This window comes from Sphaeramia orbicularis, chromosome 1, assembly GCF_902148855.1.
Source record: "Sphaeramia orbicularis chromosome 1, fSphaOr1.1, whole genome shotgun sequence".
NCBI lineage: Eukaryota > Metazoa > Chordata > Actinopteri > Kurtiformes > Apogonidae > Sphaeramia > Sphaeramia orbicularis.
This window is the reverse complement of record NC_043957.1, coordinates 51,423,659-51,442,235: the sequence shown is the minus strand read 5'-3', so window position 1 is coordinate 51,442,235 and position 18,577 is coordinate 51,423,659. Positions and strand designations below refer to the sequence as shown.

Genomic DNA, 18,577 nt, shown 5'->3' with positions numbered 1-18,577 from the left:
AACACTAACGCCTACACTACGTAATGGTATGCACTTTCCCAATAACTGAAGAAATTCCACCAGAGAAAGCATATAAGATGAGGAAAAACAGTATTGAGGCAGATTTACTGTTGTATAAATCAAAACAAAGACCTAAGCTGTCACTATTGTTGTACAATCAAAATCCCAGCAATGGAAAAAAAAACATCTGTGAAGCTGTAAATCCTATGTCCGGAGAGGGACACTTAGTAAGTGAAATTAAAAGAAAATGATTTGACCTGAAAATACAACAACCCCCCCCCCCAAAAAAAAACAAACAAACAAACAAAAAAAACATCTCCTGAGCCAAGTGCTCCATGATGACAGTTGTAGGAGGACAGGAGGAGGTGGTGGTCTCACAAGTTGGACCTGAGAATTGGAGAAATAATTGGAGAGGTGTTCTGACAGGTGTCCAGTCAGTCGCTCCACCTGACAGCGTCGTAGCTCCAGAGGCTTCAGTTTCTGGAGCCCCCAACACACAGTATTTTTCATTTTTATAGTCTTAACTGTAATCAGTAAACCAAATCATATTTTTATGCAAATGTAATATTCCAGTCATTATAATACCTCTAAACATATTTTCTTTTTTTCTCCAGTAACTTGTGTTTGACAAGGATAATACATGCAGGTGTTGTTAAATGTTAAAAAGAAAGGAACCAATACAATGCATATAGGACTTGTAGCCATAGTGGGTTGCTCTGGGTTTGACTGTTAAGAAACAACACAAATGTAACCACACGTATGACAAAACCAACATTAAAATGAGCACAAAGACTAAACATGTGACAATACACATAATTTGACACAGGTCTACTACAAGAAGGAAATTAAAAATAACTAAAAGAAATAAGAACTACTCAACAAGAGCTTCAGGACAGTGAAGATCAGCGCTGCAGTATGATTGTGTTCACAGATTTGTCTGCGTTTGAGCCTCAGATTTACCAGAGTATTGACGACTTTTAAATTAGTTAAATGATTTATTTCTGATGACTAGGTGTTCCATATCTGAGAAGGTGAAATGAGAATGAGAAAGATCACAGTTGGAACATTGGATGTTGTTTTACATTTTGCTAGTTTGCAGTCTGTACCAATGACTCCCTTTGTGAAATAGTGCATTATATTTTAAGATCATCAATTAGGAATACATATTATTAATGCTTTTTGATGGAAGAGGATTAGAGCCACTGGGGAAAAAAATGAAATTAAGATCCAATATATTTTTTTATTATTATTCTGAGAAAAAACTCTGAATTCTGAGATTAAAGTCTGAATTTTGAGATTAAAGTCAGAATTCAGACATTTTTCTCTCAATTATGACTTTAATCTCAGAATTCTGACATTTTTCTCTGAACAATAATGAAAAAAATATTTAACAGTCAGAATTCTCAGAAAAAAAGTCAGAATTCTAAGATTAAAGTCTGAATTCTGAGATTAAAGTCAGAATTCAGACATTTTTTTCTAAATTCTGACTTTTATCTCAGAATTCTGGCATTTTTCTCCGAACAATAGTTTAAAAAAAATTAAATCAGAATTCTGAGATAAAAGTCAGAATTCAGAGATTGAAGTCAGAATTTGGAGAAAAAAGTCTGAATTCAGACTTTTTTTTCCTCTGAATTCTGACTTTAATCTCAGAATTCTGACATTTCTCCCAACAATAATTAAGAAAATATTTAAAACGGTCAGCATTCTGAGAAAAAGAAGTCAGAATTTTGACTTTTTTCTCAGAATAATAATAAAGTATATCGGACCTTAATTTTTTTTTTTTTCCAGTAGCCCTAATCCTCTTTCGTACTTTTTTTCTGTTCCTTAAAATGTAAAACTTTTTTCTTACTCTTTCTGGTAAGACTCCTCTCAAAAACTGTTACCATCTGCGCATACCTAATGAAGAGCAAAAATAACAAATCAATAGTGAATCCCAGAAATCAGTGGCTATTAACAAAATAAGAACAAACCATGCATAACAAAACCTTCCTAATATAAACCAATATAAGGTTAATTAACATGTAACACGTAGTGCAATTATTAGGACTGTCCAGTCATATCAATATTCAGTTCAGTTTAACATTTAATTTCTCAGCTCATCTAAGTTTTTATGCAAAAAGCAATTAAATGGGTAAATTAGTAGAACTGAATACTTATTGTGATAAATGTCCTTGTTTCTCAGTTGAATTGGGAGCTATATTTTTTTGTCTGAGTGTTTTCTTGGAGCTATATGCTGAGGTCAGAGGTTAATTGTTGGATAACTGAGGGTTTTACCACTGTAAACAAGTGTATTTTTAACTTTTGATGATATGCAGAGCTTTCAAGCTGTGAGGCCATCTCGCTTATAATTGCTGCGTCGTTTCCTCTGCCCTCAAGGTGATGCTAACTAGAATGTGTCCTCCCAGCACAATGGGCACACGACACCCTCATTCAATCACATTTCATGTAGGATATGCCCTTCAGAGCCACGGCTTTGTCAGCAGTGCATGTAGATTACTGTCAGTGTCCAACTCATTGTCTCTCTCTCTTTGTCACTCTCTGTTTCTGTCTGTCTGTCCATGTGCTCTTTTAGCTGCACTTTGCTATCTTTCGTGATGGAGCTTTTGAAGAACTCTGTGGCGATGCAAGAGCAGGTCCTGGCCTGCAAAGGCTTTCTTGTCATTGGCTACGCTTTGGAGAAGGTGAGACAAACACAAATTGGCTCAGCTGGCAGACAAATACACTGGAGAGCTGTTTTCCCAGACTGTTGCTGCACTCATAATGAACTCACTGCAGTAATAAGGCTGATCACCACAACACCTAAACACACCCAACAAAGATACACATCAACACTGTATGTGAGTGTTGTTTCCCTCAAGCTGTGTTTGAAGGTTACAGCTTGTTAGACAGAAGAGGACCCCTTCCTCATCTTTCTTTGCTCATCTTCTCCCCCTCCTCTTTCTGTTTTTCTTTCTACACTGCTCAATGCCTTTCACATATCTGACTCCTACCGACCTTTTCGTATCTCACCTCCTTTTGTTGCACTCTCCGTCTCCTCGTCTCTGCACTCCAGTCTTCCAAGGTGCACGTGACGCGGCCTGTCCTGGACATCGTCTTGGCCTTTTCCAGATACCTTAGCAATTTGCCCAATGGTATCTTGCTGCTCAAACAGCTGTGTGACCACATTCTATTCAACCCTGCCATCTGGATCCATGCCCCTGCCAAGGTAACACACACACACTCAGGTAGCCCTTCAGCTTACTTTGGACATTTTCAACATACACAACTCAGTCAGACTTTCAACTAGACAAATTCATCCAAAGGCACAGTATGTATTTTTTTCCCAATATGAATTTGTAAATCAAAACAACAGCGCAAGTTGTCAATTTCCAGCACATTGGTGATCATCACCTCAGTGATTACCTTTCACAATAAAAGTCTTGAACATACAGTTGTGGAAAAAATTTTTAGACCATCAAAAGTCATCAAAAACAATGGTTATGCGATCAAGTACGAACTCCTGTGTGTATCATGTGACTAAAAAAAGCCAGAAAAGAAAACATGGAATGTCTAAAAGCACTGTTTTTGTCAGTACAATGCCATAGATATTGATGTAAGAACTGAAGTGATTTTGGTTATTATCAAGAAAACATGGAAAATGGCTAGATATCAGCTCTGAAATGAAACTCTTATGAGCTATTTTTGTTATCATATTTGTCCAAATAAATCTACCTTTGGTTGTATCAGGCATTAAAATGAGCAAGAAATTGAAGAAAACAAGGGGTGGTCTAATCATTTTTTCCACGACTGTATACACTGTAACTTGGAGTGTTTAAATAAGAGAAAACTTATTAAAATAGCTTGCAGTTACAGTTAAATTGCATTTAGTTTAATATATTCACATCATCAAATGTCATTCTAGTGAAATCACCTTAAATTTTGTAGAACTTGAATATTAGCTCTGGAATCAGGGATGTGCCAGCGTTGACAGGCAACTGAATAAACAGGAAATACATAATACATACATATTACTCAAAAAGATGCAGTGCATAATAGATCTAAGCAAGATTACCAAAAAAACAAATCTCTGTTTTTTGATTTACAATTTTAATCAATTAATCTTGAACGACATGAACTAAAGACATAACATTCAAAAATACACTTCCTTTACTTAAATTATGTGCCATATCTGACTGGAGAAAACAGTCACAACAAGAAAAGCACTTAGAGAGCGCAGACCTCTGACAAGGCAGATCAGTGCCCCCCCCCCCCCCCCCCCCCCCCCCCCGGATCACCACCAAATTTAATCATTTGTTCCTTGTGCCAGTATCAACATTTCCTGAAATTTTCATCCAAATCCATCCATAACTTTTTGACTTATCTTGCACATGGACAGACAGACAGACAAACCACCTCCTTGGCGGAGGTAATAAACATTTTACAAAAAGCAAACAGGTTACATTGTGAGTGTTTCAGTATGAAAAGTTTTCCAATTTAAGCATTTTCAGAATTGATTAATTGAATTAATTTGATGTATTGCCCTGCTGTAATGCATTGGACAAGTCATTATTATTATTAAATTTTTTTTTTAATTTACTTTTTATTGTTGTTTTTGAGAAAAACATAACACAAATACAAACAGTAATAAAACAAACGACAGGGGGAGAATCCAACATTCAAGTAACGTTTAGTCCATGCATACATTAATATGCTCATACACCCGTATTAATTTTCTTATTTATGGTTAAGGTTGAGGATGTGCCCCCTGTAGGGGCACGTTGTTATTCAACAAAATCAGGCCTAACAGCTGAAACAAATATGAGCCATTTTAACCAATTTTCAGCAAAGATATCAAATTTTACATCTCAGTTTAAATATGATTCTCTCCATTACATGTATACTGTAAACAACATCAGTCCAGTTATTTATAGTTGGACAAGTCATTTTTAGACACAAAAAAAAATAAATTGTTTTATAAGTCTGAGTTAGTTCTTTTTCAAGTCTTATTCCACTTTTCTAAGGCATAAAAATTGGAACTTTTCTGTATTTCCTCAAACCTTGATCATGTCAATAGGACATGTATGGAAGTATTGATAAATGGTACAGTACATGTAATAAATGTCACTGTTACCATTTCCATCATAGTTATTATTAGTACACCTAAGATCATACAAGGGCGCACTCATTTTCACTGTCTTCCTCCAGATGCTCTCGACCCACTTTGTAATTTTAGTGTTTCAGAGTTCAGCCCAGAGTTCAAGGTTATCTCTGCACCCATGACTCAGTGTCTGCTATTTAAATGAGGGCTCACCCACCACCCTTAGGGGCCTAAAAGCCTCTACTTTCTCATTTCGAGCACACAAAGCAAGGGCACACTAAAACTGGATATATCAGACTTGAGTGCACTCAAGCTGATCTATATGTGTGAGTGTGTGTGTGTTTAATAAGTTCTTTGCTTTCTCATTTTCAGGTGCAGCTGACACTATACACTTACCTGGCGACTGAGTTCATCAGCACCGTTACCATCTACAATGCCATTCGCAGAGTGGGCACTGTGCTTCAGATCATGCACACGCTCAAATACTACTACTGGGTGATCAACCCCCAGGACCGCAGTGGAATCGCACCCAAAGGCCTAGGTGAGTAGACAACATGATATACTACTACCACTGATGTACTGCATGTAGGGATATAACGATTACCGGTATAATGGTTAACCGCGGTAAAATTCCCGACTGTTAGTATTGCTGTTTAAATTCTAATTATTATGAAAACCGTGTTTGATTACCGCACTTTAAAAACTCACAGTGATGCTGCTCATTTCCTGGAGTTCCAAGAGAGTCCACTCATTGTGACGTTGTGAATGATTTGACATGGAAAATGGTCAAACAAGCTCCACCATGACCTGTCCAACTACTTTTTTCCCACTCAAAAAACACTCAGGAATCAGTAGGAGAATTGATAAGGAATTGGACTGGCAAGCAGAATTGACAATGGCATTGATATTGATAAAATCCTATCAATCCCCACCCCTAGTGCAGATATTTCTACTGGCCATAAGGTGCCATCTTTAGTGCACATTTGTATGTTTTATGTCTACATGTTAATATTTTAATGCTTCTGCCAACAGAAAGTACATTGTGCCTGTTATTTTATTTGTTTTTTTTTCTCCAAAATACAACTTGGTTAAATTATTTCAGTGTGTGTATAAGTACCTTTTGAACATTTTTGAGCACATTTCAACAATACCGCAATAATAACGATAACCGTGATAATTTTGGTCACAATAACCGTGATGTGACATTTTCAAATCGTTACATCTCTAGCTGCATGTTTATTCCATTAGTCATCCAACCATTCTGTGAAAATTAGTGCTTGCGTTGAGGAAGATTTCTAAACTACATTAAAACTGATGTGGGACCACAGGTGACGTACACTAAGTAATAAAAATAAATGAATTAATGAATAGATGAGCCTTTTCCATCTGGGTTCTATTGGCCCACTGGTTCCTTACCTTTTTTGGCTCTTGACCCCATTTAAACATCACAAATTTCTAGCGGCCCCATACATTCAATACATTTTTCTCTTGGAGATGTCTTAGCGGGGCCAGGCGGGCGAAGAAATCTTTCCATTCTCTGTTCGATCCAGTTTTCTGTCTGCGACTGTGTCTGGGCAGGTTGAAGCGTAGTAAACCACGCGGTTACATGATCAGGTCAATCAAAATATGCCCTCTCAGATATTATATCCTACATTTTTTATTTGAACTTGATTTTGGGGCGACATGGTGGTGCAGTGGATAGCGCTCATGCCTCACAGCAAGAAGGTCTTGGGTTCAATGCCGGCACCAGTCGATGGGGTTGGGACCTTTCTGTGTGGAGTTTGCATGTTCTCCCCATGTCTGCGTGGGTTCTCTCTGGGTACTCTGGCTCCTCCCACCATCCAAACGCATGCACTGATAGGTTAATTGGTTAATCGAAATTGCCCATAGGTGTGAATGGGAGAGTGATTGTTTGTCTCTATATGTCAGCTCTGTGATGAAAGGGCAACATGTCCAGGATGTACCCCGCCTTCGCCCATAAGTAGCTGGGATAGGCTCCAGAGATCCCCGTGAGGATAAAGCAGGTTCAGAAAATGAATGAATGATCTTGATTTTTAGGAAAAGTGTGTGATGTTTTAATAATGAAATATACATTGAATCATTAAAAATATTTTTTATTAGCAAGTCAGTTATTATTTTTTTAAAATCAAATTCTATAAATTTCAGGCCATGTGAATTCCAGGTGACCCCACGTGGTATTGCGACCCCAAGGTTAAAAAACACTGTATTAGCTCCTTTCAGCCACTACTGTCCCCTTTCTGGATTTTCAGATGGTCCAAGGCCAAACCAGAAGGAGATCCTTTCCTTGCGAGCCTTTTTGCTGCTGTTCGTAAAGCAGCTCATAATGAAGGTAAGTTCATCCTCTATTATAATAATTAGAATAATAAGAATATTAAATGCTTCTACACGCTGGAGGGGCTACGGGGACACCGAGGCAAACCACACCCACATTTTTTGGTCCTATATGAAAATTACAACTTTTTGGAAAGATGTTGGAATAAAAAATAGAACAGATTCTGGGTTTTAAATTACAGCAACCCACTTTGTCACTATTGTTAGGAAATCTTCTTGATGATTTGACAATAAATGATAAATACCTTCTAAAAAAATTGCTGCAGCAACAAAAGCAGTCACTCGTAAATGGCTTCAACTTGATCCACTGGTGGTGGAGGACTGGTTGAAAATGGTTGATGAAATTCACAAAATGGAGAGATTAACATTTATGCTGAGGCTGCAAGCTGAACTTTACATACTAAGAAGATGAGGCAAATGGATCAGTTTCTTTAAATACAATTAATGTGTGGTTTGTCTCATAGTCCTGTGAAATGCTATATAAACTACTGCTCTAAAAATTAAATTAATAAGGTAACTCGATTGCCATTTCATAAGTGTAACCTAAATTGTCATTACTATTAGACTGTGACTATTATCTCTTGCTGATTGTTGTTTTTTATGTTGTGTATGACAAAATGATTAAGAACTAATACAAACCTATTGTCAAAAAAATAAGAATAATAAAGGCTAAATCCGGCTGAAGCATAGTTGTATTTGACCCACATGAGGAAGCAGCAGATTTGGATGCCAAACTCCTCCTGTTGGATATATTGTACTGCTTGTGATGGACTGAGACTAAATGGTTTTTATTGAAGTACAGAAGGACACATTAGAGACCCTTGCACTTTACCTCAGTATTTCCATTTACTGCAGCTTTTATGTCTCTTCTTCACTACATCTTAGAGCCAAATATTGTGGTTTTAACTCCTCTACATTTATCTGAAAGCTTTAGTTAGTCTCTTCCCTTTCTTTCCTGTCAAGTGAAAACTACTTGTTTCTAAAAGTGTGGTCCTTGAATATTTGTGACAAACTTAAGATACATAAACTCTTTGATTAGCTTTAGGTTTTAGGTTTTCTGTGCTCATGAAAGTTTGACTTCTTAGAGATTTGCGGTTCTCACAAGGCAGCGAGCTACAAACATATGATTTTATAGAATAGGGGTGCCAAACTCCTCTTAGTTCAGGTTCTGCATACAGCACAATATGATCTGAAGTGGACCGGACCAGAAAAATAATAATATAATAGCCTATAAATTAGTGATGTCCCAATCTGGATTTTTTTTTGCTTCTGATCCGATTTTTTTAATGATTAGTTTTGTCGATACAGATCCGATACCGATACTTTTTACTATGAAATTTTGATTTAAATATGAAGTCATTATTTATAGGTTATACTATTATTTTACATGAGATCACAATTGGGCTGAATGTGGAACCTGAACTAAAACAAGTATGACACCTTTGACTCTTAATAACTTTAGTTTAATTTTTGCACTTTCCAAATTCATACTGTGGGCCAAATTAGAACCTTTGGTGGGCCGTATGTTTGTCACCCCTGCTATAGCGCGTCTATGGACAGGTCCATCCAGGGATTATACGTTGGTGCATTTTGTGCCGTATGTACTTCACAATGAGTATGCGCACACCATATGACCAAGTGAAACTTCCGCTTTACTAATTCCTCTAAGTTTGCCGCTGCTGTGCAGCTCATTTTCCTTTTCCCTACCTTTGGAAACTTTCCTTTGAGGGGACAGAATGTTTGTCTAAGGGGGGCATTACCCCCTCTTGACCCCCCCCCCCCCCCAGAACCGGGCCCGGATCGGCCCAATCTCGTCACTAAATCTGATCCAGTCTTTTAAATAAATGCCAGATCGGCAGCCGATACCGATCTTTACATTGGATCGGGACATCCCTACTATAAATAACATCAACTCCAAACTTTTCTCTATGTTTTAGTGTGAAGAAAGTAAAATTACATTCTGAAAATGTTTATATCTACAAACTATCCTTTAAAACATGTGAATAAAATGAACAACCTGAAATTTCAAAAAAAAAAAATGCAATCTTAACAATGTTATGTCTGTTTATCATTTACACATGTACATTACAACTTACAGATCACAGGGGATCTACAAAGAGACAAAACATTCAGTAACAGGTAGAATATTGTTAAAATTGCACTCAGTTCTCTTAAGACATTTCATGTTGTTCACATTTGTTCAGGTATTTCACATTTTTTTAAAGGGTAGATTGTAAATGTAAACATTTTCATGTGATTTTACATTTTTACAAAAGTTTGGGGTCATCCTTATTTATAGGTTATCATGATACTATTTTAGTGGTTCAATCCACTTGAGATTAAGTTGTACAGTATGTGGAACCTGAACTACAACGATTTTAATGTCGTTGATTGTTAATGTCTTCAGTTTGATATTTGCATTTCACAAATTCCATTCCCACGGGCCAGATTGAACCCTTTTGCAGGCCGGTTTTGGCCCACGGGCCGTATGTTTGACACCCCTGTTATAGAATATGACACATTCCTATTGATTAAACTACCAACAGTATATAAAGTAGTTCCCTTAGCTCCACCTTAAACAGAAGTAAAATGCAACATACACTTTAACGCTGCAGCAAAATGAATGAATGACTATTTTAGTCCGTAGTGTCATAGTTAACATTTTGCTGACACTTAAATAAATTTATAAATGAAAGGTTTTGAATGCGTAGCTTGTACTTGTAATGGTGTGGTATTAGTACTAGGACTTAAGTGAAGGATCTGAATACTTATTTGACCTGCCTGTTCTGTAGCTGGTGGATACATTACTGATAATGTGTAGAGTTCTTGGTAATATGCTCTAAAATAGTTAATAAATGTTCCTCCCCTCCGATAGTAATATTTTTTTTTTTTACAAGTAATGAACAGTCAACACAAGGAGGAACTTATAAATACTGCACTGATGTAACTCATTTATTTGCAAAGGTGTTTCAAAATGGAATTTAAACAGGTCCCACACAGGTACACCAACTGGTTCAACTGGTTCACTCCTTATATTTAACTTTTCTATATTTTATTTGTAGAAAAAAGTACAATAAAAAATCTTTTAAAAAACTTCTATGATTCCACTTTTATTAGTCTTTGGTTCATTTATTTGTGTATTTGGACCCTAATAGTTCATACAGTTTGAATTTGAGCCCTCCAGGTGCTGCAAAGCTATCTTTATATTCATTTTGGCAAAAATCGAGTGGATTTCTACAACCTGTTTTAATTCCTGCTTAATTTGTTATGTCTATAACTAGTTGCATCACGACATTTGCACATTTAAGGTCAAGACTTCTGATGAACATTTCTCCGAGTACGACAATTGTTTTTCAGCAGCAGCGGTTATAGTCCGTACTGAAAATATGTCCCAACTTCGAGCCGATTACCTAAAATGTTCAGTTGTTGGTTGAACGGGACAGAGCAGCACAGTCAACAACCTGGAGGGGGTGGGGCAGGAAGTGGCTCATGTGCATTTAAAGGGCCAGCGCTCAAAACCACCTTTCTGGTGTCATTACTCAGAAATAGGGTTGAAGATGGACCTGTGGAGTTGAATTAATGAAGAATTCAGACCCAAGCATTGCATTTACAGTTTACGTAGACCACAGGGAAATGTTTTAAAATGCATAATTCCATTTAAAAAAGCAAAAGATCAGTCCTCTAAATTCTTAATAGGATTGTCTTAAATTGTTATGTAACTTGACTCTGAACAAGAGTTTCAGAGTTTGATGTTTATTTAATGTTCTGTATATACAGAATAGGGTGGTGGAAAACAACCACTAAGTCTAACTGTGAAATCATCTGCACCATTTCAATTTAGGATCATGGGGTCAAGGAAGATGAGCTACAGAGTATCCTCAACTACCTCCTTACCATGCATGAGGTAAGTCTCTAAATTCCCCACAGGTAGAGCCAGTAGAAACATCACCACCAGATGGCATTGTAACACTACTTCAGCGCACCGGTTCTCCCCCTCGTCTGATAACGCAGAGCAAGAACAAACGGCTCAGTTGGACGGAGTACTGTTCCTTGTTATTTTTCCACATCTGCCAGATAGAGGTCCTGACAGAAGTGGTTTTGTTTACAGTGAAGGGACGCATTACAAATGAATCAGTCACTCAATCAGTAACACAGTAAACGGTGCAAGAATAGAGGGTGATTACAAGATTGCCTGGAAAGCTTCTTTCATGGAGCCGCAATTCATTTTATAGAATACACATTGTGATTCTGCAGCTCAGAAGCTTGATGCATGTCATTATACTGTATGCATTATACATTAGATCATATCATTCTACTGTATCTTCAGAATTTTTTCCTTTCCCACCCACCCATATTGCCTCTGACACTATTATAAATTGACAGAATAAATGCCAAAAATAACTCCACATATATTTAACTGATATAGACAATGCACTAGAATTGCCTCACGGTGAAAGCTCTGATCTTGGAGGCTGACTTTTTTCAGGATTCACTAGATCAGAGGTCTGCAACAGTCCATGGCTTCGGGGCTACATATGGCTCTTTAGCATCTCTCTATGGCTCCTCTGGTCAAAAAATATAAGGAACATTGTGAAACGAACTGAGTGAGTCATTACTTTCAAACAATGCACCGAAAAATTTAGTTTGTCCATGTTGTATGGTTCTGTTGTTATCTGATGATACTTTGTGGTCGGAATAAAACTAAACTAACACTGTTATAGGCCTAAATCTTTTCTAACTTTGTCCATCTGCAAAAATGTGCAGCGTTTACACGGAATAAAATGATTTTTTTGACATCATAAAACCCAAAATGGATTATTTTCTTGCCAAATTCAATACAAGATGCACAATTTGCAGTTTGTAAGCCACTATACATGGAAGTTGCACTTTTTCTCTAATTATGTTTTAGAAATAGTGTCCGTTATTAAATTTTTTTTTACAAATCTTGAATGTTTTCTTTCTTGTAGTTGTATAATTTCATAAATGCACCAGAAATTGCATTATTGTAATGGAAAGGCAAAGTTAAATAGCAAACTTATCACAAATAGGCTACTGTAGAGCAGCCACCTCATGGTAAAATGTAGATGGGTCTAAATATTTTTTTATGGCTCCAGTCATATTTCTTTCTCTTTTTTTCTGAGACAAAAATGGCTCTTTAAGTTGTAAAGCTTGCCGACCCCTGAACTAGATAGTGAAGTGTGTCCCCCTCTGCTCTCACTGCATACCATCACAGTCTGAGTCCCTTCTGTTGGCCCACAGGATGACAACCTCATGGATGTGCTGCAGTTGTTGGTGGCTCTGATGTCCGAACATCCTGGTTCTATGATCCAGGCCTTTGATCAGCGCAATGGCATTCGGTAATAATCATGTGTTACATGATATATTTATGGACTGGTAGTTTTTCTGTTATGTTTTTTGCTGAAAAGTATGATGATGAGCAGGATGGAATTGATTATTCTGTTCAAGTGTGAACTTTTCACTGTATGTACTTTACTTCTGAAGACCTAATATTTTATTTTGACAGTGGTTGTGTTTCTTGTATGAACACTGTATAAACTAGTGCTTAAAAGTGTGTAACTTAGTACATGTTTTCTTTTTCTTCCAGGATAATTTATAAACTCCTGGCCTCAAAAAGTGAAGGAATAAGAGTACAAACACTCAAAGTAATGGGTTACTTTCTGAAACACTTGCCACCAAAGTAAGTATAGTATTTAATGTAATATTTTTATCATTACACTCATTTTAATTTACAATATATGAGAAATGGATAAAATGCACCTTTTATATGAATATAATGATAAATATCTAAAAGTGGAAGATGTTGCATACATTTCAATTATTTAACAAAAAAAAAATCAGTTATCCTCCAAAATATTCATGTTTTGTTCATACCATATTCTACACTTTGATGTAGATTTTATGCCTCCTGCAAGTTTTTGTTACAAAACAAGTGTAAAGTAAAATAATCTTGCATTATATATTTTCATGAATTCTGAAACCTACATAGATACTGCTACATACATAGTTTTTTTTTTGGGCTGTTAGAAGTTTAGTACTATTTTTCATAACTACATATTATCGTCCCTTTAACATAAAATCAGAGAAATAGGGTTAGGATTCTCTGTCTTGGAAACACAAGTGGACCAGATGACAGACAAAGAGCCACAATTCTAGAGCTGAAACTGATCCATGATCAGAGATGAAAGTAACAGAGTCATGTCTCTGAAGAATGACTGTTAGGAAGTCAACAGGGATTTTTTTTCCCATTTCCTCTATGTCCAATATCAGTTGATTTATATTGCTAAAGATTACAGACCTTGCAAATATTTGAGTCGGAAGAAATTCCCTAAATTGCCAGTCATTTCTCCAAAAAAATCTGATATTCTGGGGCATTTTCAACAGAATACTGTTTTGTATTTGAAATAGAAATGTAGCATTTCTGTGTACACTCTGCACTTTAGTTTAGACTAATACAGTGTTTTGTTTCTTTGACTGACCTTTGAACTCTCGATGTCTTGATCAGGAGGAAGTCAGAAGTTATGCTCAGTCACGGCCTCTTTTCTCTGCTCACTGAACGCCTGATGCTCCACGCCAACCAGTTCTCAATGACCACATACAATGTGCTGTTTGAGGTCCGTTCTGCACATACATTGACATACACACATACAATTTTATTTTATTTGTCTAATGTAGCACGTGTCTATGATATTACTATAAATCCGCTAAATATTCGCCGACCATTGTCGTATTAAAAAATGTACTAAATGACATGAGAAGACCAACTATCACTCAACACCTGATTTGACGGTTATTCAGTAATATACTACCTCATGGTGAAACATAGCAGTGTGTATCGGTGGTGTAGATTTTTGTTTCTCTATTATTGTTAAAGCCTGTGTGGATATTTATGACTTGAATCCCCCTTCTCCTCCCCTGGTAGATTCTTACAGAGCAGATCTGCACTCAAGTGATCCATAAACAGCATCCGGACCCCGACTCCTCTGTGAAGATTCTCAACCCACGTAAGTGCCTCCTCTGCGCCACACTAGTCTCCTAAATCATCCCCTGCAGCGTACCCTCTACATACCTACTGCTCTATACTGCACTACAGGATATTCCCAGCGGAACCATGCAATCGCTATATACAGTCAGACAAATGAATGACATAAATTTCGCAGCCAGAGGGTATTTTCATTCCTCAGATAAAACCCAGCATAAGAAAGCGGCAAATATTTTATTTGTTAGACATTTTATGTGTGTAAGTATAAGTTTAAGTCCAATTAATTTAAATAGAAAAGGAAGCAGAAAATTGGGTTGATGAAAAACAGTGGTTTACATGATGTTTTTATTATTTTAATTCATTATGATTTTAATGCAGTTGAATTAAATTTGCAGTATTTATATACACACATAAATATACAATGTTAGCATTTTATAAAAATATAATTAAAATGTTGAATTTGGTAATAATTGTGATTTCATGAAAATATTTTTATTAATATTGTATGTATTTCTATGTTTAATGTATTTTTATATTTTGCATTCGAAACTTTTCATGCTTTGCTACATTGCAGTAACAGATATCTGACTATACTTAAATACTATACAGTTGCGGAAAAAAATTATTAGACCACCCTTTGTTTTCTTCAGTTTCTTGTTTATTTTAATGCCTGGTGCAACTAAAGGTACATTTGTTTGGACAAATATAATGATAACAACAAAAAGAGCTTATAAGAGTTTAATTTCAGAGCCGATATCTAGCTATTTTCCATGGTTTCTTGATAATAACTAAAATTACTAAAGTTCTTACATCAATATTTTTGGCATTGTACTGACAAAAACAGTGCTTTTAGGTATTCCATGTTTTCTTTTCTGTTTTAGTCACATGATACACACAGGAGTTTATACTTGATTGCATAACCATAGTTTCTGATGACCTTTGATGGTCTAATAATTTTTTCCGCGACTGTACATATCTGCTCACATACTGTTCATTGTTAATATTAGGGCTCATAGACATGACCTAAATTGTCACCATAACAAAAAACTTGTACGAGTCAGTGTTGATAATTATTCGGATAAAGGCTGATTTGTGTTCCTCAGTTAAAGTTTGTAGAAACCAGATGGCGATTTGTGGTTTTAAACTATTCTTTATGGTGAGAATATGTCAAGCACTTACCAAGTAATGGAACATTTCAGAAATCTGGCAAATCTATCACTCAGAACAGGCTTGATTAAAAAATCTCTTTTCAGCCTCAAAATATCCAAAAAGAAAAATTCATACTGAATTACCTTATGTGTGAGCAGACAGCGTACACAGAATGCACCTTAACAATGAGGGGAGAAATTATATAGTTGTAATCATCATAATCGAGATGTGAAATAACATTGCGATGGTTATCATTATTATTTTATTGCCCAGTTCTACTGTATATTTTGGATATATTTGTTTTGTTCTACTTGTGCATTGTTACCAGTAGAAAGTGCAGACTCATTTTCTATATGTGGCCAACATAATGAGCTGAAACGGTAACTCCAGGCTTTGATCAATCCTCCTATCCTATATTTTCAGCCCATTACTTACCTCCAATTTCACGTCAGCTCACAAAGTCTTTTCATATGGTGAAATCTTAAGTAGTCATTTCGCTGAGCAAAGAAAAGAAAACATCCCCCTCTCCCTCACCGTCTCTCTCTCTCTCACTCTCTCTCTCTCTCTCTCTCTCTCTCTCACTCTCACTGTTTTACCAGTGCTTCCACATAAACACATGCACCTTTATGCACACATCGAAAACAGCTTTAATCAGTTTGAAATCCTAGCACTTGGTATAATCACAACCAAGGTTTACTTCCAACCAGCCTTAATCTGACAAGGTCCTGCTGTAGTCACACATTGATTATCCTAAGCCTTTATTGTGTTAAAAACTCTCCTAGCCGACCGTCCTAGACAGGCGGTATATATCATAGAAACCTAGTCTGGGTTTCTACATGCGAGCACATTCTATGGAACAGAGACTGGTGGTCTGTTTCTCCTTTACTGTGCATTCTCTTGATTTAATCTGTGACAAACTCCCAGAATGGCCCCCTGATTGCAGTCTTTAGTAACGTCAGAGCCAATCAAACAAACCGAGGAAGTACTGTTTCCCTCAAATTAACTCAAGGGCAAGGAACCAAGAGCAAATGGAAAAAAGAGGGGAATACGCCATCGCTCCATCCTCATTCCCGGTACATGCTGGGGTAATTTTCTGGCGGTAAAGGTTCAGCGACTCATAATTTGAGTGACTAAGGCGTAGAAACAACACAACCGTCTGCCGGGGCAAGGGGGCATCGGTTAGCGCCAAGGTCTGAAGAGACAAGTGAAATCCAAGCCCCGCCGTCTCTCCACTCATAACAAATGGACACTGACATTGTCTAGATAATTCATCTAAACAGTCAGTCTCTTTGGTTTAACTGAAGCCAAGCCATCCAGAAGGGCCTGTGACTCTGGCTCTGTCGTTTGAAACAATACCAAAGCCATTACAGTATGATAAAGATCAATGGCCTGGACTTTTTTTTTTTTTTTTATTTCTCCTCTGTTCTGTTTTTCTTACCACAGGCACATATTTCCAGGTGTGTACAACTGGGATTTCAGATAGTTTGTGACACAATGATTTGCACATGTTGAGACCAATGTATGATTTAGTTGTTGATTTGAGCAGTCTGCGCCCTGAAAAAGCACATTTTATGTCCAAGTAGAACGCTTAATGTTCCAAATCCAAAACCTTTGTACAAGCCTTGAAAATCCAGCTTACTAAAATGTATGACGTTACACCATGGATGACACAGACAAACATTTGTGACAGATGAAAAAGCACTGTAATAATTTCAGCATTATTGGGTTCATTTGCAACCTCAGTCCTGAACCAAACGTATTTTGTGTTTATCTTTCTAGAGATTCTGAAGGTAATAGCTGCTCTTCTGAAGAACTCTCCCCCATCCCCCGAGACCATGGAGGTGCGCAGGGTGTTTCTGTCAGACATGATCAAACTGTTCAATAACAGCAGAGAGAACCGCAGGTAAGAATTCAACTGTTCTACCGGATGAACAGTGCAGGGCCTTTGTAGAGAAATGGTGCAAAAGAAAGTGCTATACACTAGGTTAAAAAAAAAGAGGTGTTAAATCATGAGCAATAGTGTGATTTTACTCTATGTATTATATATGAATTATTTATATTTTAATCTTTTACACTGTATCTTGCTCTGTTTTTCTATTGTTATTTATTTTTCTCTCTTAACATTGTAAATATCACCAGGGTAAGACTAATAAAGGGTTATCTTATGTGTTATTTTTTAACGCGTACATATTAAGCACGCAGGTCTTTGGTCTTTCGGTGAAATCCGATTTTTTTGTGTGCTCGTTCATATTACACATTAAATGCCACTTCTATCAGTTGAGTATGAACTGAATGTGACCCTGAAATGACCCGTATGCGCAAAACAGGTCCTGACCTAATACATGACTGCGCAGACACGCACTGTGTTTGCAGAAGTAAATATGTTTTTACCACCGCTCCTCCTCCGGGAATGCAGAATTGTGAGGTTTGTCGCATTTCAATGACGTAAAGGTTAGATAAATGTGACCTGGCTGTTCAGGCTGAAGTCGCATTGCAAAATACAGTATCAGATTCGTATCAGAATTAGGACCACATATCAATGTGGCCTGGTTTGGATTTGAAAAAAATCGGATTTGTGCTGTTCTAACTGTCTTTAACAGATCGGACACAGGTCATATATGGGCAAAAACAAAAAACCGATTTGGGACACATTTGCCTGCAGTCTGAACATTGTCTAAGATGTTTACTTAGATAATATGAGTCAAAATAATCCTAGCGTTAACAGTTAATGGTTTATATAATGTTTTGTTTTGCGTTTTCATGTCACTACCAAAACCTGCGTTCGTCTCTCTACTTCCCCCTCTGGCTGCAGGAAGTAGGTGTTTGATGGTGATTTTCCTTCACGTTACGCACTGACTTGCAGATTTTTGTTGTATTTACATTAAAATGATACAACCTTTCATCTCACCTTGCACATTGACTTATACCCACGGACTTTGCATTGGCAGCTGGATCGCACGTCAACAGTGTTGCCGTATTGGACCAGTTAGGACTGGCCT

The 18,577-nt window shown here is 36.9% G+C and overlaps 1 protein-coding gene across 9 annotated transcripts in view; it reads left to right on the top strand.

The window, feature by feature from the left end:
* Window positions 1–18,577, top strand: part of lrba (LPS-responsive vesicle trafficking, beach and anchor containing) — a 300,517-nt gene that overhangs the window by 56,436 nt on the left and 225,504 nt on the right. For all 9 annotated transcript variants that reach the window (XM_030140902.1, XM_030140903.1, XM_030140920.1 and 6 more), the window contains exons 11-20: window positions 2,573–2,681; window positions 3,053–3,205; window positions 5,450–5,618; window positions 7,348–7,427; window positions 11,271–11,333; window positions 12,689–12,786; window positions 13,035–13,127; window positions 13,953–14,061; window positions 14,370–14,451; window positions 17,358–17,481. In XM_030140902.1, the coding sequence (XP_029996762.1) occupies window positions 2,573–2,681; window positions 3,053–3,205; window positions 5,450–5,618; window positions 7,348–7,427; window positions 11,271–11,333; window positions 12,689–12,786; window positions 13,035–13,127; window positions 13,953–14,061; window positions 14,370–14,451; window positions 17,358–17,481 (1,080 nt within the window). The remainder of the gene's footprint in view (window positions 1–2,572; window positions 2,682–3,052; window positions 3,206–5,449; window positions 5,619–7,347; window positions 7,428–11,270; window positions 11,334–12,688; window positions 12,787–13,034; window positions 13,128–13,952; window positions 14,062–14,369; window positions 14,452–17,357; window positions 17,482–18,577) is intronic.